General features: G+C 39.0%; 1 long non-coding RNA gene and 1 gene segment (V, D, J or C); both read right to left on the bottom strand.

Annotated features, from left to right (window-relative positions):
- Window positions 1-3,245: 3,245 nt before the first annotated feature.
- Window positions 3,246-3,705, bottom strand: LOC119262961 (the record flags this gene model as incomplete). The annotated part of the segment is given in 2 exon segments: window positions 3,246-3,541; window positions 3,627-3,705. Coding segments are annotated over 2 exon segments (351 nt in total), but the record flags the coding sequence as incomplete, so codon positions are not given.
- A 6,054-nt stretch (window positions 3,706-9,759) lies between these two features.
- On the bottom strand, window positions 9,760-12,585 carry LOC108416376. The gene is made up of 4 exons (XR_001857189.2): window positions 12,165-12,585; window positions 11,774-11,926; window positions 10,327-10,419; window positions 9,760-10,080 (listed from the first exon to the last, which is right to left on the bottom strand). It is a non-coding gene; the product is annotated as an uncharacterized LOC108416376 (long non-coding RNA).
- Between the last annotated feature and the right edge of the window lie 14,713 nt (window positions 12,586-27,298).

Below are 27,298 nucleotides of genomic sequence, written 5' to 3'. Positions count from 1 at the left end.
TCTGCTGTCAGATGAAGAGCAGGATCAGACCTGCCACCAACCTTAGTGAAAAAAGGAGGAATTCTGGTCTGGATCCAGGGACGTGATGATACCACTGCAAGCCTTGTACTATAGCTATAGCTGTAATGTAGTTACAGGAGAGAGTGACATCTGCTCCCTCCAAAAAATGTTTTTCAGAGGAGAGTGAGAATATTCCTTCTGCAGCAATATTTCCTAAGGAAGATAAAAGGAAAGATTATGAAGCCTTTAAATCAAATTTCATAGATATGTGTGAGATGTATCTACAATAAACTTAATTCAGTAAAACACTTACTTAGTATAAATGCACTGCTAAATTATTCACCTTTGAACTGAGCAAGTATCAGCAAGACACAGAACAACATCATGACTGATCTTCAAGGAGACAAAATGACTGCAAGAGAGTCCTGAGTTTGTTCTTCAAAATGATACTACAAGAAAGGCTCAGCTGCTCCTTTTAGGTAAAAAGACTAGAGTGCCACTCTCTGCTAGAGTGTTGTATAATCTGGTGGTAAGTCATTTAAGAATACACAGATTTGTAGAAAGTGTTTTATGTGAAAGTAAACTGTTATTTGCCCCAGTCTATTTGTGATAATGAGCTTATGTAGAGCAGAAGACTCACTCATACATGTATGGATTTTGATAAAAATATCTTTTTATGCCAGGACTGACTAAATTCAACCTGACCATGACTGAGCTCAAATCGGCCTGCACGTCACCCTCAGTGTGTTTTCCATTATGTAAAATTAGATGTAACTCATTAAAACTATTTCAGTCAAAAAACATCAGTCACAATGTATCAAACCAGCATATAGCACACAAGCAGTTATCAGCTTCATTCTGACTAATAATACACTGTTACATGTACTGTTTACAATTATTGTATTGTATACAGATACACAATTATGTATAAAACTATGAAATGTAATCTATTTTTTATGGTTATTTAAGAATGAGTATTGGAGTAATTTTTCAGAAATAAGGAGTATTTGTACAATGCTGCTTGTTTCTTGTTTTGGGCCTTTGTGTCATGTACATTAAATTTATGCACCAACTGCTCGGCAGTAGGTCGTCCTTCAGTGTCCGGCTGACATGTGATTGTATTGATCGGAAAGAAAGCAGGGAGATGGAATTAATTTTATTCTATGTGTTTGTACATAAACAGGGGATGTAAACATTTACAGAGTGTGGCTAACGACTCCGGCAGATCTGATTATGACAGCTCAGCTAAAAGGAGAAGACCAGAAGGACACAAACTGTGTCTCGGTTTACTATAATTCCCTGTGTCCATGGACCCCTGGATCTGCTGCCTTTATCTAAGGGGGAACATTACCTACCAAAAGCTAAACTGAACAAGTGAGTTTTCAGCCTAGTCTTAAAGATTGAGACTGTGTCTGAGTCCCGAACAGTTTCTGGAAGATCATTCCAGAGTTTGGGGGCTTTATAAGAAAAAGCTCTTCCCCCAGCTGAAACCTTCTGAATTCTGGGGATTATTAATAAGGCAGCACTCTGTGATCTGAGTGGTCCTGATGGCTCATAATGAGAAATAAGGTCTTGTAAGTACTCGGGAGCAAGACCATGTAGGGCTTTATAAGTCAATAAAAGGATTTTATAATCAATACAGAATTTAATAGGCAGCCAATGAAGTGATGATAGCACTGGACTGATATGATCAATTTTCTAGTTTTAGTGAGGACCCTGGCTGCGGCGTTTTGGACTAGTTGGAGTTTGTTTAAACTCCTGCTTGTGCATCCTGACAGTAGCGCGTTACAGTAGTCTAGCCTAGAAGTAATAAAGGCATGTACTAGTGTTTCTGCATCACGCAGGGATAGGGCATTTCTTATCTTGGCAATGTTGCGAAGATGTAGAAAAGCTGTCCTAGTGATGTTGCCTATGTGTTGATCGAATGATAAATCTGAATCTATTATAACGCCGAGATTTTTTGCTGCTGAGCCAGGTGTGGCTGGAAAGTCGGCGAGATTTAAGATTAAATCTGGTAATTTACTTCTTGCTAATTTTGGACCCAGAAGGAGAACCTCTGTTTTGTTACTGTTTAATAGGAGGAAGTTACGTGACATCCAGCGTTTCACGTCTTTTACACAGTCCTCCATTTTCTTTAGCCTGTATTTGTCATCAGGCTTGGCTGATATGTACAGTTGAGTAGCAAAGGTCAAGTAGCACTAAGAGAGATTAGCCTTGATCTGAGGCAAGAAGATCATTAGTTATCTTAACTAGAGCCGTCTCAGTGCTGTGGTGTGAATATAATAATAATAATAATAATAATAATAATAATAATAATAATAATAATAATAATAATAATAATAATAATAATAATAAAAGGTCATTTTGGTTTATTGTAATCTTAAGAATTAGGAAGTCACATTCATACCTGAGTGTTTTAATCACTATAATGATGAGAATGTGATGGAGACTAATATTAAACAGAATAATTAATTTAATTTAAAATAAGTAGTTCCAATTCATTTGTTTATTCCAAGATCTTTAGTAAATGTGATTAAATGATACTAAAACTCTTTTTCTCAGTAATATCAGTTACTTCACCTGTAGACATGAGAGTTTCAGAGTTTGAGGTTTGTGAATAGCATTTGTGTGTCTGACTGTCATTCACAGCAGAGTTTACACACAGTATTGCACTACAGAGACAGGCAGCTTGTGGATCATCAGTGATGATAAGCTTTTTGAAGAACCATAATGTGCTTTAAATCTGTTCCTGCTAGAGCCAGATTTATTATGTCCTTCACCAACATGGAGTCTGTTCAGGGTGAGCTTAAGAGCATCATTGCTGGATGATTAGAATGATCAGTTCTTACCAAGAAACTTACGAAGTTGTTTCATTTGAAATTGTTTCCAGCATAAGAAAGAACCAAAATCGTCTTCCCTCTTCATGGTTGTTTTTATTCTGACACTGCAGGAATGTTAAAGTTCTGCGTTCTGGAGAGGAATTGAGATGAAGAAACATTTTAGTGCTGCCACCTTGTGGTGGCTGGCTTATCTGCACATCTCCTATATACTTTCACAATATTTTTTATTCACTGGGGATAAACTGTTTAATAAATAACAGTATGTCCTTAGTATCTTCTTCTTCTGTTTTAAAGCATTCAAGCTTTTTTTATAGTCTGTAGACTACATGTAATCTGAGCTGAACTGCTACATCTACACAGGTTTTTGTACAGTGTAGCTGGGTTTCCTGTCACTGTGGGCGTCAGGGCACAGTAGTAGAGTGCAGAGTCTGATACTGCAGCAGAGGAGATCTCCAGGCTCAGAATTTTGTTGCTCTGACTTTTATCAACTGTAGCAGAAAACGGTGCAGTTGGATCAGCTTTAACACTTCCTCCAGATTCAGTGGTGGAGAGGAGGTATTCTGGTTTGGATCTGGAATATTGACGATACCAAAACAAGCCATATGGAGTAACACTGTAGTTGCAGGAGAGAGTAACAGTCTCACCATCTCTGGCATGTTTAACAGATCCATGAGATGTTATCACATTTTCAAAAGAGTCACCTGTTAGCAAAGAAAATGGAAACGCGAATGTCAAGAATTTCTGATGATGAAATTAATTCAAACATGACTTAAAAACATCTCTTACCTGTTAATACTGAGAGAATCAGGAAAGCACAGAAGAACATGTTGGATATCTTCATCTTAAATGACAGCAATATGTCTTCTGTAACACTTTCTTCATGACTTAAGCTCACAGCTCCACCTTCTGACTCTCTCTGAGGTCTACCATCTGACATCTATCACAGCTGTGAGAAAACTGCACCTCCAATGTGTTTGAGACCCTGTAACTAGAACTACATATCACACACACTAATGATGTCTGAGAAACCGTGATTTAACTTACTGGATGTAGCTGAGAGGAAAAACAGAGAGCACAGAATAAGAAGACAGGTGTGTCCACATCTGAAGAACCACCTTCTCTCCTTCCATCTTTAATCCCTTAAAATCCCAGACTTATTACAAACTAAGGCTTTTTATTCAGTAACAGACACACTGCAGAGACTTCAGTGCAAACTAGCTGACTTATTTTTAGGTTATAGAATTACTCAATTCAAGGTGAAGCCAGTTCTATTATTTCAGATTAGTGGATTCACCTCTGGGGCGGCACGGTGGCGTGGTGGGTAGCGCTGTCGCCTCACAGCAAGGAGGGCCTGGGTTCGATTCCCCGGCCGGGCGGCCAGGGTCCTCTCTGTGTGGAGTTTGCATGTTCTCCCCGTGTCTGCGTGGGTTTCCTCCGGGTTCTCCGGTTTCCTCCCACAGTCCAAAGACATGCAGTCAGGCCAATTGGGTGTCCTAAATTGTCCCTAGGTGTGAGTGTGTGAGTGACTGTCTGTGTCTGTGTGTCTGCCCTGCGATGGACTGGCGACCTGTCCAGGGTGTATCCTGCCTTCCGCCCGAAGACTGCTGGGATAGGCTCCAGCTCCCCCCCGTGACCCTGACGGAGAAGCGGCTTAGAAAATGGATGGATGGATGGATTCACCTCTGTTATAGGACTAACCTGTTTTTGAGCTCTAAATCACTGTAAATACTTGTGTCACAAAGCAGTACAGCAGTTCTGTTAGTTGCTTTAGACGTGTTCTAGTAAAATAAATTGTCAGCAGATAAACAAAAACAGCTTGAATGAGCTCCTCCTCAACTCCTCTCCCTGACAGGAGAACCAGTCTATCACACAGTGTTCTCTCCTTTCTTGTATGAAATAGACTGTGTGATGCTGTTCTTCTTTAGTAAAGTATTACTTGTAGTATTAATAATCTATGAGATCTAGCAGTGTTGAAGGGGAGGAATATCATGCTGCTGTTATTGTGGTCACTCTCAGGTAGACGAGGCTGGTGAGTCTGGTTCAGTAATGAACTTTAGCCACTTTCGCCAGCAACTATTTAGGCTGTAGACTGAGTGCCACATCACTGAGCTCCACCCGACCTACAGTGAACGAAACTCCACTATAACTGAGCTCAACTTGGCCTGTGTTTCACACTTAGTGCAACTTTGTATCCAAATAAAATAACTCAATATAAAATGAAACAACTCATTAACTCAAAAACAAACAACTCTTAAATGCATACAAGTTATAGACCTTATAAAAGTTGTAGGATACAATCAAAGCAACACATGTTCTGTAAACATGGGCTTCAGCACTGAAGATTTCACTGCATATATGTCAGCAGTGGGAGACTAAAGGTTAAATCCCCAAACACAAACCACAGCCAGGAGGTTCATTATGTGTGGAGGCCGGAGGGTTGCATCTCTACTGTTTGCAGATGATGTTGTTCTTTTGGTTGAATCATATGGTTGCCTCCAGTGCTCACTGGAGTGGTTTGCAGCTGAGTGTGAAGCGGTTGGTATGCAGATCAACACCTCCAAATCTGAGTCCATGGTCTTAGCCCGGAAAAGGATGGCATGCCCACTCCAAATAAGTTGGAAAGGACTTGCCCCAGGTGGAGGAGTTTAAGTACCTTGGGGTCTTGTTCAGGAGTGATGGGAAGAGGGATCATGAGATTGGGACAGGTGGCAGCAATAATGCGGTCACTGTACTGGACTGTAGTGGTGAAGAGGGAGCTGAGCCATAAGGCAAAGCTCTCTGTTTACCGGTTGGTCTACATCCCGACCCTCACCTGTGGTCATGAGCTGTGGGTAATGACCGAAAGAATGAGATTGCGAATACAAGCGGCGGAAATGAGTTTTCTTCACAGGGTGGCAGGCTACACACTATTTGATAGGTTGAGGAGCTCGGCCATCCGGGAGGAGCTTGAAGTAGAGCCGCTACTCCTCTGCATTGAGAGGAGCCAACTGAGGTGGTTCAGGCATCTGATTCGGATGCCCCCTGGATGCCTCCCGGTGGGGGTGTACCGGGCACGGCCTACCGGGATAGGGCCCTGGGGTCGTCCTAGAGGAAGTTGCAGGGGACAGGGTAGTCTGGGATTCTCTGCTCTCTTAACTGCTACTGTGACCCTATCTGGACTGAGCAGTTAACGACGACGACGACGATGATGATGATGATGATGATAATTTAGTAATTAATTACATAGGATAAGTTAAACTAAAATTGTGTTATAGTATAATTATGTTATGTTACATGAAGATAAAGTATTTTGGTATGAAAAATTAACATTTTACTTTAAACAAGTATCCCACATCACTTTGGGATGCTGAAAGCTCCCCGACTTGCACTTGCTTTAATCAGTAAATATGTTTCTCACCATTTGTCCATTTGAAATTAGACAAATAATCATTGTCACAACTCCAGCATGTCGTAGATGTACTGTGTACCTAAAGAAATAACTACAGAACCACATTTGAAACACCACCATCCTCATCTACACTATAAATACATATCTAGATGCCACATTGCCTGTTGTTCTTTATCTGGTGTGATACGTCTGCACATCTGCAATTTTGGAGCAGTCAAGATCCTCTTGTAAACAAATTCACATGTATTGAGAGATGAGTCTCAGGGTTAAATCAGCCACGACTTCCTTATTGCTCAACCTATTTTCATCAAATTTATTTTGTTATATCATTAGACATATATTAGTGTCAGTGGTGGACAGTAACTAAGTAAATGTAATTCGTTACTGTACTTAAGTAGTTTCTTCGTGTATCTTTACTTTACTTAAGTATTTCCATTTTGGGCGACTTTTTACTTTCACTCCACTACATTTCAAAGTCAAATATCTGACTTTTTACTCCACTACATTTTGAGAAATCTGTCGTTCCTTTTGGTTTTTGTGTGTGTAAAAATGTAACATGTCAAAACAGAAAGTGCAAAGCAAGAACACCAATCAGGGCACAGCGGTCACTTTGTTCTGAGCTTGTTTTGACCTGTTGGTCACACCAAGCCAGTGCAGTACACGGTTCAACATCAGTGCAGGAGCGTAAAAAAATTTGGGAGCACATACGTTGACCTAAATGATGAACTAACCTAACTTTGTGTAAATAGACCACAATATAGAAATATGTACACATATGCAGTCGTGACTGGCATGTTTCTTTTTTTCTGAATTCATACAAACACTTTCATTTTATAGTAAATTAGTTTTGGTTAGTTTATGTTTATGAACAGAGACCTACAGATCAATATAGTAAAGGAAAACTTCTTTGTGATCCTGAGTTTAAAGCAAGTTTTTCTTTCAGCTTGTAACTAATTTACAAAGTAATCTTAAACTGAAACTTTGCTTGTGTGTAAAAGTGATTTCAGAGCCACTCGGTTCTCCCTGATGGAAACTGTTGTGATTATGATCATTTTAATAGACATCAGCGGCACTAATTAATGACATTCTGTTAAAAGACTGGTTTATCACTATTAGTGACACTGGAGTATTTTCACCTAAAATGAGTTCAGGAAGCTAGTCTTGTTATAAAAATGATAACAGGACATTACAGTCATTATTAATATTTTAGTACCTTTACTTTCAATACTTAAGTACATTTGAAGGCAAATACTTTTGTACTTTTGCTCAAGTTGAGGTCTAGAGTAAGGACTTCTACTTTTACTGGAGTAATATTTTACCTTGGGTATCTTTACTTTAACTCAAGTACATGATTTGTGTACTTCACCTCTGATTAGTGTAGGTTGCATGGACTGCTCTCAGTAGCTTTTATTACTTTAATAATTGTGCTCTTGTGCTATTTAGCTGTCCGTTCTAAGAAGAAAAAGAAAACCAAAGTTTCTGGTTCCATCTTTACAGAACATTAAAAGAGCTTGACAAGAGAGTTGCTTGGGGGCGTAACGGTAAGGGCGGGAACAGAGGTGCTGTGATGCAAACAGAAAATACGCTGTAGGGCAGACCATCTCATTTTGGATCAGCTTTAGAGGATATAAGCAGCCTTCAAAGGACACACCTTCATAGACCGCATCCTTAAAAGGATCCAGCCCCTGAATTGGGACACACTGAGGGATGAGCCATCATCCTCATCCACACGAGTTAGCTCACTAATGTTTAGCCATTTAGCTCACTAGACTAATGTATTAGCTACCAAACTAACTGATTCAACCTCTGTCCTCATTCACACTCTGAGCTCGCTCGCTAGGAGAAAATGCCTTACCAAATAGCAAAACCCCAACAGCGCTAGGCCGTAAATAGTCCCATTTTGTACTGCTGGTATTGTGAAGCCAAACAATGCATAGATAATTCCACTGCAGAGCCCATTTCTTCTTAGCTGCTATTTTGAGAATGAAATAATGACGATTATTTCTACGAGTGACTTCTACCCTGTTGTTCTCTTTGATACAGGCACCAGTCGCCTTCCTCCCACCCACAACTGTCGTTTAAAATCAGCACGTAGAACTCAAGCTGAATGGAAACATTACATCAGGTTCAGCCGTGAAACCACGCTCTGTCAAATACCTTGACATGTAATGGTAGCTAGTATCAGGTTAAGTATAGCTAACCTTGCTTGCACAGTAGCGTTAAGCGCTGGATGGCTGTGTTAATTAGATCGCTATGACAGACCGCCTGTGTCTAAAGAAGGCTACAGACATGAAGCCCTGGTTTAAGACAGAAGCACACAGACACACATCTTGCAATTCTTTGCCTGCTCATTATTTTTAATAAACAAAACATTATTGTTGTAATCTTTTGTGGTGGTAAGTAATTTAGTAATGGCTCCTGCTGACAATCTTCCTTCTTTCCTCTCTCTGTGTCAGTAAAGAAACCAAACATTTTTACTTCTTTCTCCAATCGATTGAAGCATCTCCATGCAGCAGAGCAAACCATGCTGGGGAATATATGCAAAGACAACAAGGAGAAAAGGGCAGAGACAAATTGCCTGCCATGCTATTCATGTTTGATTTCATTATAGTTTTATTTTATGAATCCAGTGCAGTAAAATATGTACATAGTAAAAATACAAGATACATAAAATATGCTTATATGTGTACAAACAAATATAAACAGATCTGTTAATTATGTCCTGTCCTGTGTGGATGTGATGTGTTTTAAATGTACTCTTTTTTAAAAGTAACAGATTTTTGCATATGCAACCCAAACAAATTTCTTTGGCTCCTTCTCCTTCTGTCCTTTCTGAAAGTCATAGATTTTACAGTTGACATCAAGTCATGAAGATGATCTAGGCCTTGGGATTGCTGAAACAACCATTAATTAAAAATATGTTAAAGTCAGAAAATTGATCTGATCTCAACTTTGAAACATTCCTCCATTCCCCTCCCTCTAAGTATCTATAAACTTTAGGATATGACTGATCTTAACTACCATTCAAGTTTAAGAACATAATATCTGTAATGCTGAAAAGTCAAAGCAATGAAACCAACATGGTTTTAACCCAACATGTCAACAAAGCAAAGTGATGTTAGCTGTTTAATCCTCAAATAGTAGCAAATTTTACTTAAAAATATTTTATATTGATGTAACCACACCCACCCCCATCCATTTGTAACCAAATGATTTTAGCTTCTCAAATGTGAATGGAAATTTTTCATCATGATTTGATATTTCATACTAAATGAGTAATCAAGAAAATCAGCAGAAAATCAAGCTACCTAATCTTCCATGCTACTCTGCCACCACTAACTGATTTTAGGAACACATCAAAGGAAAAATGGCTGCTCTTACAAAAAACACTGTTGCAAATCAGTGTATCACTGCAAATTGTGGTTTGAGGAATATAGCATGTTTATACTCAAGTCTCTTGAAGAATACAAATGACCAATATCTGAAAGCAGCTGAATGTCTACATGCTTCAAACAAAAACTGTGTCTCATTGTGTTGTTACTGCAAGCTTTGAAGTCTGCCATACAGATTTTGAACTTTGGGGGACATCTTATGCTGGTCAAGCTGCATGATGATTTTCTGAAGCACTTCAAAAGTGAAACGAAGAGGTTTGGGATAAGCTAGGTTGAGTACATATATCAAACCTAGAAGCAAGGCACAAGCTGAGGCGAATGAGGTCAGTTCATGCAACACTTCCACGCCCTCAATGACAATGCCAATGTCTTCAGGTGGCTCCCGCAGCCCTTCCCCCTCCCTGCGAATGGCACACACTGCCATGGTTAGCTGCTCTAGGTCCCTCTGAGCATAATCGTCCTACAGAAGGGTACATGACACAAACACAAAACATCACTGACATCACTTTGTGCGATTATGTAGTAACTGTGCACTAGAGATTAAAGAGTATGAAAATTTAACCACTACAGTGACCAAAACAATCAGTTATCAGTATTATTGTGATATTGATAAAATGTCCTTCTAAAATTATTCATCAGCCCTATTAGGCTACTGTGTGTCCCTTTGACAAGATGTGCTGATGTGAATATTACAGTTGAGACTTACAGTATATTCCTTGATCAGGTCATCTGCATTTTCTCAGAGGAAGAAGATGAGAGCCTTCAGGACACACTCTCTCCGAACATGAATGTCTTCGGTCTAGGACAACATAATCTTGATTAATTTTGTTTTGCCAAACCCACTGAAGACATACATCATTAATATAACAGCTAAACTCCTACATTTCCTTTTGTTTAAAAAAAAAAAAGGCGGACATTATGGTGCTAGATTTTCACTAAAAAAGGAGTATGAGAGCTCAATAAAAGGAGCTCAATGGTGTAAGTTTTAAGTTGTCTGAAACCATGCTCTACATATAGAAACACAGTCACTATAGGTATGTCCATGTTAAAGGTGCCATACAGTGGAAAACTCCATTTACATCATTTACATTGGCATAGTTGAAGATATACATTGTGAACCTCTAACACTGTTGGCTCCTCCTTCATATACCTATCCTGTATTTACAAAAGTGGACAGTTAAAGTCCTTTGAAAATCCTGTAAGTCTTAACTCCCCAAAATTTACATATGCCAGCTCACATTCCAGCCTAGCAGAAACTATGGCAATGGAACAACAGCAATGGCAGACTATACATACAGAAATGTACCTTTCCAGGCTATGAAGCGGATGTCAATACTTTTCATACCTTTCCCCAAAAAAACATCAGAGTGCACGATAGGTGGTGTTTTTAAATGAGGCTGAAGATGGCTCCCTATTCACCAGCTTTTTAATTAAATGCTCAATTCCACCTTAAATGCACTAAAATTCAAGGTGGAACAGAAAATCTGTAAAACAAGCTGGTGAAAAGGAATCCAACTTCAGCTCCCACATCTTTAACAACATCCTGGACAACTGTTTGTTTGCTGTGCACACTGCACTCCAGGCAGATTCTCAGACCGTAGACAGTACTGACCAGGATTTGCTGAGTGTTTGACATCAAAGACTGAAGAGATGAGTAGTTTCACCTTTATCAGCATCACAACCCCAGCCACAAGCTGTAGGTAGCAGCCATGATGTGTGATTCTATCCCCTTTTTGACTGTTGAAGCCAGATGACCTTAACTTTAAAGTTTCATCATAGTGAGTAACAACTTTAATTTTGTGTTGTTGGGGTTCAGATTTTCCGGCTTATGGTTTTTTCGACATATTTATTCTGTGTGATCATCACAATGTCTCACTGTCAATCAGCAGATCAGAAGAGAGTTAATAAACGAGTTCACCATAAAAGGAAAAACGGCTTGTTTCATACTAGGACCACATTAAGGATTATAAAAGGGCATGTAAAATCATATCTGGGCATTAATCAGCCGAACCTTCTAGCAGACATCAGAGAACCATTTAAAAAGCTGAATAAATGCATTCTATGGCACCTTTAATGTATAAGTATAGAGAAAAATTGACACCACTGCCAAATACCAAGGAAACTCTAGGCCTCCTTTTATGATGCAGATCTACCTTGTCCAAAGTATCCATGATGTCACTTGTCTTTTGGCATGTTGCTCCTCCTTTGGCACGGATGACTTTGATCAGCTCACTTGAGTGCATGTCTAACTGGGCCATGAACTTCTCTAGATGAATGGCCATGAGCCTCTGGAACTCTGCATTAATCTAACAGAAAAAAAACAAAAAACAAATGACAGTGGATATCTTGAATCAAAAGACAGAGTAAACACTTAAGCATGCCTGCACAATGGCTAAAATGTCAATCAACCAAAATGTATAACAAATATGGAAACCGTAAGCCAGTTTACAAGTACATTGTTAACTTCTACACCAAATCATCAACAATTAATGAAAGTTCATTGTAACAAAACAGATACAGACTTCATTTGAGTTCCATTATTACCTTTTTCTGTTGGAACAGTGCAGGCCATCTTTCCTTGAAGTCTTTAATGCTGGGTTCTTGGTTCACCACCTCCTGTCTTCTGTAGGCAAATGTGCGAGCCCTTATTCTGATCCCTGTGAGAAGTTCAAGTCTCCGTTTCTCAAGGCTTTCTCCAAAGTCTCACCAGCAGGGAAGGATGGATAAAAGTTAGCTTCAGCTCGTTTTGGTCTCTTCACTTTTTTAGCAGGGAAAGCATCTGTAGCAGCTTTGGATTTCAGGGAATTTACTGATAGCTCTGGACAACCCTGCACTTTCCCATTTTGTACTTCAGTCGCTGCTTCCAACCATAGCTACCTGAATGAGCCAAGTTCTTTCAAACAAGGGTGCTTCTTGATTAAAGCTTCTGCAACTATAAAGAAATGTGCATCCTCTGGGTAGGCCTTGTACTGGTAAATTTGTTCTGCTAGTTTATTCAGGCTACCAGACTTGATTCTGGAGCTGAGAGTCAGCATTTTGTGGCTCACATGGTACTCAGAATTTCCCTTCTCTAGTTGCAGCTCACCCCCCACCGCGACCCTGACGGTGAAGCGGCTTAGAAAATGGATGGATGGATGGATGGATAGTTGCAGCTCTGTGTCATATGAAAATTTGGGAACTGGAAAATCCTTTGGCCACTGCTGTTTGAGATGATACAGACTCAGGTGAAGAGAGAATAATTCAGTCAATGAATCACAGTCATCAGACTCAAGTGAAAGCCAATTAGATGATGTGCTCTCAGTAGCACTGAGCAAAGGTGGACTTATTTGTTGGTGAATCACCTTGATTGTCCCCAAATCCTGAAGTTCAGCAGTAGAATTCAGATTAAAGAAGTCATTGCCAAAATCTCTGTCCATGTATTGCAGTCTGATGTTGTTCCTTTAACCCAAAAGTAGTCTTTATGTTGCTGAGAAGGTCATCTAATGACTCTGGTACGCCATTTGGAAGAGTCAACTTTTCGATGTTGCCCTCCCCCAAAATCACCTTCACTCTTGCAGGTGTCAAACTAGCCATGGCAGTCTGAAAAGAGAGCAGAAGCATAGTTAATAAGGTTCAACATGTCAGGCAAATCCTCTCTAGAAGTACCACTGTCAAATTTCTAACTTCCCTGGAGCAAAATAATTTTAGAGAGAATTTACGTAGGACTGTGGTAATAGACTGCATTAGTTTTAGCTGGACCTAATAAACTGGCAATTGAGTAGACACATTATTGTGTAGGGTTAAGCAACTGTAGCAACAATTCATTTAATTTATAAGGTTAATATTCACATAAACATTTTATTTAAATAAACAAACAATAATAACACCCTGACATAATGCCTTACCCTTGAGTTCCATTAAATAAACAAAAGCTATAGTGGTACACTTGGATAAATCTGGAAGAACTTGACTGCTGAAATTTGAAAGCTCTGATAGGTTATTAAAACATAAGCCAGTTAGGCTTTCACCAGACAAGCTTTTGTATTTGTAGGTGATATTTTCAAATCGTAAGCTCTGTAGTGTTCAATATACCATCCACTAAGCTTCTTCACAATGAAGATCAATTTGTCTTGCAGAATCACCATTTGAATGATTTCACTAAACTCTGGAAGTCCTCCCAGTGAGCCATGGACCAAGATCATCCCACATCTGTAGTTTAGTTCCATTGTACGTCACACATTTGGCCAGGCACACTGTTTCTATACTTGAACACTTCTGTCTCAGAGCATTTGAGACTTCCTTGTTAAGAACATCAATGTGAAGAGTGGAAACATTTGTCTCTTCCAATGGAGGTCTGGTAAAGCTACATGTATGCAAATTGTACGCAATCTGATACTGATGCCTCTCTGAAAGGCACATTTTGAAGCACCTGATATTCCTCGCTACTCTTTTAAAAAAGCTATGCTTTGCTTCAAAATGCATAGTCCACAGGGCAACTAATGGACCAAACTGACAGATCAAGTACAGATAATGCTCCAAGAAATAGTGTTTTGGTTTAAGTTCACAATCTGGGAAAACCTCTTGAAATTGAATTCAGTGCTCAGAAATCTTAAAATCAAGATATGCAATGGAGTCCTCCGTATGAATGGGACTGACAACAAGATCAACAATGTCCTTCAGGTCTGTTAAGATCTACCAAGCTGGCTCATCACAAGGAATTCTCTGCCCAATCAACAAAGGCAAAAATCTGATTAGACTCCAGTTCTCATGTGCATTTCCTCCAACAGTTTTTTGGATGAAAAATTGAGAGCCACAGGATGAGGTCCATTAGTTTTGTCAGCCCACTTAAAGTTGAAACATGATATTGCTTCATTCAGTGTGAATAATGTAAAATATTTTTTTTGATGAATACACTGAGACAAAGTGCAAAAGGAACAATTCCTTCAAAAAGATCATGCACTACATCTGCAGGAAACCCAGTGGTAACGTCAAAATATGAGAGGTGCTTTTACAAAATACAATTTGATTTCACACCACAATAACTGGGCAAATCATTTTGCTCAAGGATTCTTAAATGATCTGCATGAATGTGCTTGGTTCTCAAAGCAAAGACTCCACTTCCGACTTCTTTCGTCTGGAACTCGGATCTTTCTGCAGTGCAAAATCTACATACGCATGTCCCTGTAAAATTCTCAACATATCCAGCAATACTGTGGGCACCAAGGTTGTCAGTGACCACACACTGAACCGTACTGTTTACTGTTCTGCCCAACTTTGTTACAAATATCCCACACTGTTCCAAAATAACAAGATCATTAATTACAGGTTCTAACACTTTCTCATACCCATAGCACTTCAGATCATTACTTTTGATTAAAGCAGCCAAACAGATAAGAGGACAATGCAGAGTTACAACCTGGTGGCAAATTACCCAGAATCCAATACAAACCACAAATTTTATGCTTCCTTTTAGATGTCCCAAGGGGATTGCATATTTCAAATTCATCAATGTATAATATCAATGAAATACATTCCTGCTTAGACAACAGCCCATTTTCTTTGAAGAAGGAACCATCAAAAAAAGACTTGTATGTGTGCACACAAGTTCTCTGTGGCTGTTTATCTACAGTATTCAAATTAACAGCCTGATCCAAGATTGTCTGGCAATCAAAGACTTCAAAACTGAAATATATTGGAACGACTTATTTTTTTGGTCGAGTATATATTCCACTGGTTCCATCACATTAAAGTGTCTCTTACAGTAAGCCTTTCGCCTCCAAGCATTGAAAAGTGGACCTTTATCTCCAATTGCTTTTTTAAGAGAGTTTTTCTCACAGAGGGCACTGGCTAGCCTTTCAACAACTGACTGATCAAACTGGCATCCACAATCTTGTAGTACTTGGTTAATAGTCTTTTGAGTAACTGGCAGAGTAAGAGAACCTATCAAATAGTTTAACTCCTGCAAAAGTTCATCTACAGCTGCATTAAACACAAGATAGATATTTTCTAACTTCAGGAGGACTGAAGCAATTTTAAGTTCAATGTCCTTCTCCAGGTTTTCAGAATCCCCATCACCAAAAGTAGAACCTAAACTGACATTGCTCTCTACCCTTTCCCCACCTGAAATATCACAAAACAGGCACAAGATTCTTCAACAGAATTTATCCCAGGTTTAAAGACATTCTCTGTGCCAGAATGTTTTCTGTATTTATGACTTTTGAAGTTCTCATAGATGTTGGTTTTATATTCACAGTTTTGGAACACACGTTACAGTCTCCTTATTTTTAAGATGCTGAAAGATGTGTTGAAAATATTCCCTTTCTGTGGAGAGTTCATTATATCCACAAACATGACATCTGAACGTGACTTTGGTGGCTGTTCTTTGGGCAGGATGATTTCTTGTCAAATGGCTCAGTAAGGTGTTCCAGGTCTTGAATGTATATGAACAGCTCACAGAAGTGCATGGACAGGAATGGCCCCGTCCATAATGCCTATGAATCAGTCTGTAGTGCTTGAGCAGTTCATATCTTCTTGTAAACGCTCTCCCACAGCTTTTGCATCTCCACATTCAGCACAACACTAGAAAAACAAAGAGGTGGGCTGTACTATGGCATATCTTCTAATAAATAATTTGAGGGAAAAGTGGATGCAGTCGTTTAAATAAAGTTCCATCTTATCAAAGTGTAGCTAGCCCTCTTTGAAAAGACATTAATGGACAAGTTCACACTTTAAAGCAATACACATATGCCCAAATGTACAGTGAAATTGTTACTGGTCATTGTAATTGTTTTTTCTCTCCATACTTTAGGAAAGATTTCAATATAAAACAGATGGGAACAATATGCATGTTCTGTGTAAATCTGAATTTAAAAGTTCAGGTAAACTTACAACAAAATTACAGCAGTCCGAGTTAATAAAATCTATTGTTTCGCCAATGTTTTTCACTGCTCAGGCATAGGTACAGTAACAAAGAGGAAGTTTAATCAGAATGAAAGTCTTAGCTTTGGCTAAACTGTAGAATTCATTTTTGCACAGAAAAAAAACCTGGAATTTGTACCCCATTTTTTATACTGAAATAGATTTTAAAGCTGATGTTTGTGGCCAGTATGTTCTAGAGAAACAATTACAAGGAACATGGCTTTCAACATACATATGAAAAAATAGTAATATATCCTTCAAGAATAAAAAGCAGACAAAATATACAAGGACTGAACAGTACCAAGAGATTAGTATTAAAAAAAAAATGGTAAAAATAATTTCATGGCACTGATGAGCTTTACAAAACAGATTTGTCTGATTTACAGGCAGTTCATGCTGGCTTGGGTTACCTATTTGTGTGATTTGCTATATAATTCTTTTCACTATACAATTAATTTATGAATTAATACTACATTAACAAAACCTGTTAAAACTGAAGTTAAAGCAGCCATGGCACCACCTGAACTTCACCTTTACAACTGTTGAAAATACTTTTAGTTCTGTTAGTTAATCCAACCATTTTGTACATTTGATAACACTTCGTCTTGTATATACAGCCATATTAGAGCCTTGTAGCAGTGTAGTACTCTATTATAGGAGTACAACCTAGCTAGCTTACCTTAGGTAAAACAATGAGGACTGAATCACTGCCTGAAGTAACCACGATCAGTCCGGAAAAAAAAAAAAAATCACAAGAAGATTTTTTTTAATTAAGAAAATTAAATTACATTAAAATTAATATCAAAGGAATGGGAAATGTGTCTATTCAGTATTGAGCTTTACATGTGTGCTGTTAAGCAATATTATTCATGGCTATCACAGCTAATTACCCCACATGGTAACCTCTTAAGTTAGACAGAGTCTCTACTACTAAGTTGACACAGACCACACTGGCGCAGCATCACTGGGCTGGGTAACGCTTAGCTGAGCAATAACCGCCGTGCGACTCGGCGTTTGGTGTGCTTTGGTATTCGGACTCTCCTTCGCTGCGTCGTTCTGGAAATGACGTAGACGTCATGACATTAACGTCATGATGTCAGACGCACAAAAGAAACTTAATTGACAAGCTTTTACTGAAATAAGAATCGCAGGTTGGGGTAACATGGTGTCATTTTTAAGTTGATACAATCCACCAAAGTAGACTACCATCACTAAAGCAGGAAGCTGAATAAGACTAACTCAAAAATTACATTACTTCAACTACTGCTCAAATACACTTTTTACAGTGCAAATGATGTAACAAACAGCCATTGTGATGTAATTCTATGTACAAGTTTGTCCTGTCCAATCATTCTACAGCAAACCCCAACATTCTAATGCCTGCAGTTTCCTATCGATAGTTTTCCGATGGCGTTTCAATCGCGCTGCCACCAGTTTGATTGTCAACTTCAAGTTCACTCAGCGATGCTGTGTCGGTTTGTAATGAGAAAACAAAGCCATAACCGATCGAGCAAAGTGAGTAAAACGCATTTATGAAACACTTAAATGTGTAAAGCACATTAATCAGTGTATTTGAGTCTACTGACTTGATTTCTTTCAATTCGCGCTTTTATTACTTATAAACGAAAGCTGTAATCTAAACGGCTGACATTTCCCGCTGGGATATTATTTTCGTGTTCCAAACCGCACACTTAGCACCCTAAGGCGCATAAACCATTAGAAGTCCACTCATTAGTGTAGTAGGTGAAGTACAGCAGTGTGTGGTTTGGGACGCAGCGTTAGATCAGCCAGTGAGATGAGATCAGCAGCTCCAACGGCTGATTGTAGCTTCGCTGTACTGCACATTAACTGTTCAGTAAACGTCTCCGAGCAAAAGTCTGAGGTCATTTGTTGATCAAGGATTATTTATTGAGGTAAACTGATGTATTTATTGAGCTGCTGTGGCTTCGTATTCGCCAACATTTAAATTCGTTCTCCTCAGTGTAACTGCAGCAACATTTAAGGTGGAACGGAAAACTCAAATGATAAGCTGGCGAGTGAGAAACTGAGCCGAGCTTGATTTTTATGCATGGGCTTATTATTTATGAGCTTTGGTAGCCACTTTTATTAGTTATTATAAAATATCACACACTGGAATGTTCTGGACTCTGGAGAGTTGCAGGTTATGCGGATACAGTCCACCAATCTAGCTGATCTTCACCAAACGCGTTTTGAAGCCTTACGAAGTTTCCAGAAGCGGCTCTAAACGCTGTTCCTGCTCAGTTGAACGTTGGTCACTCGGGCCACCTCAATATGGAGTCAAATTAGGGTCTTTAATGGTGACGAGAAAAAAAATATATAGCAAATATAAGATTAGCATTTTGCATTTTACGTTCCTTGTTTTTGCAATACTTTCCCTCTTTTGCGTTTCTTTCTTTTGTTTGCGTTTCACATTTTATGTTGCTGCTTTTTTTTGCAATACTTTCTCCCTTTTGCGTTTCTTTCTTTTGTTTGCGCGTCACACTGCTTTTCTTTGCGTCTCGCATTTTACGTTCCTCATTTTTTTTGCGCTTCTCTCTTTTCTTTGCTCCGGTTTTACCCTCTGTGTGGGGGCGGGGAAAGGGGCGTGGTCAAGATCGAAAGGCGTGTCGTGAACGTTACGCGTCATCAGTTGGAGCCACCGTTACACAGCACGGCAATTCGGTTTACTGGTATCATGGCAGACGGTCGCCCAGCTGGACCACAGCTATATACACTGATATATGAACCATGTCTAGGTAGAAAGTGGTAAATCTGCACGTTCTGGTGTCTCCTTCTGCATCACACACACACACTTGGAGCTGAAAACTACTGGTCTACTGAATCAGGCCAGTGGTTCTCAATCCTGGACCTGGAGTACTCCTGTCTTGCACATGTTGGTGTTTTGTCAGCACCCGAACTAATTAGATGGTCATGAAGCCTTTATTGTGTTCAAGTGTGTGTGTGATGCAGAAGGAGACACCAGAACGTGCAGATTTACCACTTTCTACCTAGACATGGTTCGGCACAGAAGGCTTACAACTTGTCCTCAGTAGTTCCCTCAGCTTGTATATACCTGTATATATATATCAGTGTATATACCTGTATATATATCAGTGTATATAGCTGTGGTCCATCTGGGCGACCGTCTGCCATGATACCAGTAAACCGAATTGCCGTGCTGTAGTGATGCGCGGATCGATACTGAAATATCGATTCCATCGATACCAGGTCTTTATGTTCTAAAATCGATTTTCAAATCAAAATATCGATACTTTTGATACTTCAGTCATTTGAGGTAATGCAAAGCACTAACAGGAACACTGTGGAAGTAACTAAAATATTGAGATCTTGTCTAAATGATATGCGGTTGGTGGGAACTACTTTTTCTTCCGCCTGGGTCAGTGCATAATGCGTAAGTACTGCGGCACGCTCACACAGACGCTCACTCAGTCTACGGCGCTGTACGTACGCTATGGCGGAACGCAAGAGAAGTCATGTGTGGAGCTATTTCAGCTCCACAAACAGCCAAGATGCTGTTTGTGATTTGTGTAAAAAAACTATAAGGAGTTGTGGCAACACAACAAACCTTGTTAAACACCTTAGGGTAAACCATAAGGCCAAATATGAGGCTTTCATGCTTAGGCGGTCAGAAGAGGAGAGCACTGTGTCAGATGCTGCTAATGCTAGGGCAAGACAGACATCTCTAGCAGAGTCCTTCGGCTTCGGTGCCGCAGGCAGACAATATCCAGGTACAGAGGGAGAAAATGTGAAGCCTTAAGCAGCACTAAGCGCTGTTACTGTTAAGAGTTGTTCAAATCAATACCATAAATATGGTTATAAAGTAAATAACGAAATAAATACATGATTCAACAAAAAGCTGCATAAGTTTAGCTTAGAGTAAAAAATATGTGCATCACTGGGTGATTTATTCAGGTAAGGTTTGCTAACGAATTGATAAGTATTTATAATTGATAACTATAAATTATTTAAAGTAGATTACATATACTAGGTGTCACTAAGTTATAGTAATTGTGATAAAATAGCCATGGTGAACTTTCAGTGAACATTTCATAAAATGTATCTATTATTATGTACAGTCAGGCTAATTTGCTGTTAAATGAACATATAAAAATGTAGGTACCAACCTTCTGCAATTATTGTGGCATTTATTTATTTAACTAAATATTTTACTTTCAATTTCAGTTACCCAGTATTATAAAACAGCAAGTATTTAATTTGTTTTGCCCTGTGATTTTATATTGTTTGAAGATGATTCCCCAAGAGCAGCAACACTCACAAGATGCCTGGGACAGATGATTGTGAAGGATCTCCAGCCTCTGTCCATAGTGGAAGACCAAGGTTTCCAAGCATTTGTGAGAGCTCTTGACCCTAAATATAATCTCCCAGGAAGAAAAAAACTGACAGAGACTCATCTTGTTAATATGTTCGATGAATGCAAAGGCAAAGTAAGGGCGTCTTTGCAAAATGCTTCTAGTGTTGTAATTACCACTGATATGTGGACTTCAGTTTCCACAGAGGCATATTTAACTGTAACATGTCATCTAATTGAAAACTGGCAAATGAGGGAATTTGTTTTGGAAACCCACACTTTCCAAGGGCAGCATACAGCAGATAATATCTGTTTAACACTTAAACGAATCACAGATGAATGGGGCATAACTGACAAGGTTGTTGCAGTTGTGACAGACAATGGTGCAAATATGGTAGCTGCAGTGCACAAGGCTGGATGGAGGCATCATCCATGTTTTGCACATACACTAAATTTAGTTGTAAAGGACAGTATAAAAACTGTCCCAGAAGTGGTGAAAGTGCTGGAGACCACAGCACACAGGCCACACAAAAGCTCAGGGGTATTCAACAACAGTTGAAAGTGGCAGAGCACAAGCTAATCCAGTCAGTAGATACCCACTGGAATTCAGTTTTTTACATGCTGGAGAGGATATGTGAACAAAATGAAGCTGTGAGCACTGCCATCTGCCTTTTAGGGAGGAATGCACTGTGCTTAAATCAGGGAGAACTATCCCTCATCAAGCAAACAGTTGATGCATTAAGACCATTTGAGGAAGTGACACGGGAAGTTTCGGCTGATAAGTATGTTTCAGTCTCCAAAGTTATTCCACTTGTATCACTCATTCACAGGGCTGTAGCAGCCTGTGAGTGTCAAGGTAGCTCACTTGCTGCACAACTGGCACAGCAATGTCAGCGCAGATTCAGGGGTATTGAGAGCATTTACTGTCTAGCTGCCAGTACATTTCTGGATGTTAGATTTAAACATCTTGGATTTCGAGACAAGGACAATGTGGAAGTCATGAAAAAACGTCTCCTCTCAGAAATGCAGGAAGTGTATCAGACAAGACTGGCAGCTCCCACTCTAGCCCCAAGCTCAACAGCTACTGTTAGCTCTTCCCCATATACTTCCACTTCAGGGCCTTCTACTTCAGAGCCAAACCAGAGTCCTGCCCCCTCAGGTTCAGCTGTATCAAAAGGAGGCATATGGACTGATTTTGACATGCAGGTTTTGTCAGGACAACATCACAGGTCAGCTGCCAGTGATGTACTCATTGAAATACGTCGGTACTCAGAAGAGAAAGTGATTCCCCGAGATAGTGATGCACTGGTTTGGTGGAAAGAACATGAACCAACCTTCCCAGCCTTGAGCAAACTAGCAGTGAGATACATGGGAATTACTGCCACTTCTGTCCCAGCAGAGAGAGTCTTTTCAAAGGCAGGAGAGGTTCTGAGCAAAAAACGGAACAGACTAAAGGGGAAAACAGTAAATATGATATTGTTCCTCAACAAAAACCTGTAAATTAAGTGTTATTTAGATATTCAGTATGTTCATGTTAATGCAATATTTCAGGAGTTCTAGATAATTAAACACTAATTTATTTTAATTGTTTTATTATTTTACTTATTTAATTTTTTTTTGCATGTTTGAAAACAATTTGTGTGAGGGTTCTCTGTTTTTTCTGTTGAATTAGTTCTGTTATATTGTAAATGAGGCTGCTACCTCAATATACTTTATTTAAAATAAATAAATAACTCTTATATCTTGTATTTCTTTTATGATGCTATGACTTGAAATACACTACTTTTTTTAGATTTACGAGACACATTAAGTGTAGTTGCACAAGGTATCGGTATCGGATCGGTATCGCCGATACCAGCCTGAGTTTTACTCAGTATCGGATCGGAAAGGAAATCGCTGGTATCGAACATCACTGATCAGTACTGACTGCTACCCTGCTACTGTCTTTCTGCTCCCTGTATAGATTCTCTACACTGAGTTCAGCAAACTTAAACATAGTTTGTGCTTTTCTACTGTAACTGTAACTGTCAGTTTTACTAGTTTAATTTCACCCGTTCACAAATATTCACACTTAGACATTCTGAGGTGTTTATAGTGAAGTCATTCCTGTATTAAAAATTAATGGTATTTACATATTTTTGTAATGGAATGATGATAGAACTGATATGAATAATAATACATATAAAGTAAAATAAGAATAATCAATGTAATTTCTGATATCATAAACATAAAGAATAATAATTTATTTCCTATTGGAGAGTTCCACACACACTGCTGGTTTGAATGTTACATGTATCTTATCATCAGTGTGAGCTGAGCTGAGTAGGTTTTTGTTGGAGTTGTGAGTGTTATGTAGTCACTGTGGGCTGCAGAGCGCAGTAATACACAGCAGAGTCACTCACACTCAGCTTCTGGATCATCAGTGGAGCTCTTCTTGTGCTGGAATTGAGTTTGGAGTGAAATCTCTCTCTGAACTCTGCTGCTGTATCTCCAGCCCCAAATGTACGTTTCAGTAAAATATATTTTGGAGAGTGATGATCTTTCTGTTGGTACCACAGCAGAGTTGGACCTGTGTCTGTGGTGTTGTATTCACAATCTAAAGTCACTGTTTCTCTTTCAGATGCCCACTGCTGTCTTCTTGGCTGAAGAACTGTGTCCTTTCCTCGACATTCTGTGAAGATGAAATATGTTAGTGTTTCTAAAACTGCAGTGTCTGACATGAACAGTAAAGCAGTACTTTATTAATGGAGATAACACATTACCTAAACAACATGCAAGAAGTATTAACAGAGTCCTCAGAAAATGTGTCCTGGTAAAGCAGGTCATCATGAAAACCCATCAACAGCAAACCATGCAAGCTGCTCTCTGTCTGTCTGCCGTTATGTTTATTCTTTACTGAGGTACATTCTTTTAGAGCAGCATTTTCAAGGCTAGAAGTATGATAGATGTTAAAATAGCTCCCTCTGTTGGTGCAACGTATACTTCTTCAGTTTTTAGTCTGAGCTCAAAAAGGGGAATGATAAGCTGCTGAGTACACGTGAGGTGAAAAAACACAATATAACTTCAGAATATTATATTTTATAATATGTTTGCTGAATATGAAAATTATATTCTATTTTCAGGTCATAAAAATTAATGTCTTTTGTTTTTACATGTTTGGGTCAGGCCTGGATCATCCCATGGGTTTTATGGGCACATGCACAGGGGTCAAAGCCACCTTGTAGCCTTATTAAATACAGACTAAAGCCTTTTTGGAGCTGTAGTTTCATTTGATGCCTTTTAGACTGTTTTGGCTGAATGTTAAATTAACAATGTTGTAAAGTAGATTCTTAAAATGCTGCTATTAGTCTTTATAAGTCAAGGACAAAAAAGAAATAAAAAGAAAATGCAATTATTCAACGGACTAAAACTACCTTTCATGTCATGTTAATAGCAGGTCTATATAAATCTTGTGATGAACAGTGTCAGTGTTTGTTTGACTCTGTGCATCACTAAATTCACCCTCAGACAGGAAACTTTGCTAGCTAACATTTTTGAAGAACATGTTAGCTAGCATAAGAATGAATCTGATGAATAACTTGATAATTACCTGCTGGTTCAGGTTCAGGTATGTTTTTGCAGAGAAAACTATGCTGGACACTTTAGACCCACTGAGGAACATCACTGATATCCTGGTGTCTTTATCCACACTGGAGGACCACTAATACATTACACTTGGGGCAGTATTGGCAAGGTAACTGGAGCAGAGATTCAATTGGAAAATCTTGAGTTTCACTAAAATCCTTTCTCTACTGGAAGCTACAGCCAGAGTACAGAAAGAACTCAGATACATTCAGAAGTACAGAAAGAACTCAGATATACATTCTTTTCCACCTGGCTCTGAATGGTCTTGGACCTTTTCCACACAGGATCTCATAAAGCCCTACCACAAACAACTACAGACCTTTGTGCAATCATGGTAGTTGTGCCTTTCTTGCACCCAATAGACCACTGTAGTCGTGTTGTCATTTCGTAGTTGGTGCCATGTTCTTATGCCCATATTAGGAACACTGGGTCTAAGCTTCATTTCTCTATGGCCAGAATTCATAGGGTGTTTTGAAAAATCGTCTCTATCACCCCCTGTGTTAAATACAAACGTTCAGAACCTGATACGTTTTGTCTTGTGAACATTTTTCTCTCAATTATCTCTGAATTACGATGTCATTAAAGTTAAAATATGAATATTGCTACATGTGAGCTAAAGCTACTGTGCACTGAATTCACATCATTTGACTGGCAGGCACCTTGAGTGGGTTTTGGCAGCGTAAATTTCCATGTACAGACTGAGGGCAGCTGAACAGAAGTCAGAACAAAAACAGGAGGTTTCCCTGCAGTTCTCAGTTCTTCATCTGATGCTCACTGAAACACGATAGATCTCTCCTTTTAGTTTGAATTGAAAAGATCTTCAAACATACCTTCATCTGGCTGATCCAGTAAGTCCCAGTTTAATATCACTGCTCACCGCTGATAAACTGGTTTAGGCTCTCAGAATATCCTAATTATTATTTTAATGCTGGTAGGACATTCTCCAGCTTTTTGGTCGACTTTTCCTGTTCCACCTTTAATTGCGCATCAGTTCAGAACATGACAACAAGCACCTGGCGAAAAAGAAGCTGACTTCAGCTTCATAGAGGGTTGAAAGGCGTGATATGGGGAGGTTTCATTATTAAAGCTTAAATTCAGCCTTGTAGTTTTTAACACAGGAAGTATTTTTGATAGTGAGTTTTAGCCTAACAAAATATCCCACCTAGAGGTTTTATTTATTAGTATACCTGTAAATGCGCTAAAGTAGAACATTTTGATAAGATACGACAGCTTATCAAAGCATCGCTACAGCCCACCTTAGTTTTGTGTAGCTTAGTGACATCAAATTTGCATGTAGACAAAAATTCTGAAGATTTTTATTTAACACAGGATCAATAGAGGTGACTGCTCTAAAACCCTTAGACCCCAAGTTTCTAAAATAGGCATAACAAGAACACACACAAACACACACACACACACACACACACACACACACACACAATGACTCTTGTTACAAAACAATACTGATTGCTTCCTACATTTATCAATTAGTGTTGGCATCACCAGTAAAAACTGATGCACATTTTCCCATCAAAACATGAAAAGCAGGTACAGTTGACCATTTGGCCATTTGTTAGACCAGCAGTTTGATCAGCATAGAGTTTCAGTTTAATGTTTAACTGCTCTACCAGCTTATGTTGATTATACATGTTTTTATAACTCTTACTAGTCTCAGAGGCTGGGAGACTAAGGAATACTATAGAAAGTACAGAGGACAGACATATGTTGCTAAAAAGAAAACAAAAATATTTACTAATTCATATCACAGAAATAGAATCTTAAATCCTGGATTGTGCTACATTTTTTAAACAACAACATTGAAGACATTTTAAGCAGGGTTGAATACTTGTCACGGTTGGCTCCTCCCAGTCCTGTCCATGTGCTCTTGTTTTGGTTTTGTAACTCCGACCCTGATTGTTTTCACCTGTCCCTCATTGTTACGTGTATTTAAGCCCTGTGTTTGCCCCTTGTGTTTGCCAGTCTTTGTTTCTTTGAATCCTTGTATCTCTGTACCTGGTCGTCGTTGTTTGTGTTGGTTCTAGTCTTTGTTATGTCTTACCCTAACTCTGTACGTGTCGGCTCATTGACCCTGGACTGTATTGACCACGACCCTGGATTTGCCCGTGATAAATCTCGCTTATCTCAGCGTGTGCGTCCGCCTCCTCGCTCCCCCTTACAATACTGAATATGTGGATTGTACGTTGATTGTAACATGAAGCTAACGGGTTTATTTGTGGGCTTGATTGTGATGTCACAGTGACTATGGACACAGCAGAGTCTCACACATACACATACGCATACACACATACATGTAATGTCTATGAAGGTCATTGTGAGGGTCGTCCATTGTGACATTGTGGCAGGTAGATTTGGATTTTCTGAACTGTCTGTCATTCATTTCATTTAAGAAAAAAAGCAGTTTGGACAGTCACTGTGTGAACACTGTACATCAGATTGTTTTAAAAAGCACTAGCGTGCTCTTTCCATATATGATGAATTTCTGTGTCCAGGTTTGCAGTGGTACCTTAAACATTGTGGGCTTCAAAACGTTTACAGATTTGAGTGTAAAGTATTAATGAAGAAAAATCTGAAGAACAGTAGGCTGCTAAGCCAACTGCAGAATAAGAAGATAATTTATAATAAGATGTATTTGTGCTTCTACAAAATGAGAAACTGAAAAAATAAATGACATATGACCTGCAGTCCGTTTGGCCAGACTCTGAAGAAGATTTTGAGAAGCTTTTTTTTCCCCACAATAACTTTAGCACTCCATTAAGCATCTGATGCTAAGGAACTGATTGCTTTGCAGCCAAAATATGTGCGATGG

The sequence above is a fragment of the Pygocentrus nattereri genome, unplaced genomic scaffold (genome assembly GCF_015220715.1).
Source record: "Pygocentrus nattereri isolate fPygNat1 unplaced genomic scaffold, fPygNat1.pri scaffold_113_arrow_ctg1, whole genome shotgun sequence".
Lineage (NCBI taxonomy): Eukaryota > Metazoa > Chordata > Actinopteri > Characiformes > Serrasalmidae > Pygocentrus > Pygocentrus nattereri.
Note: the sequence above shows the minus strand (reverse complement) of the source record. Positions and strands in the feature narration are given on the sequence as shown.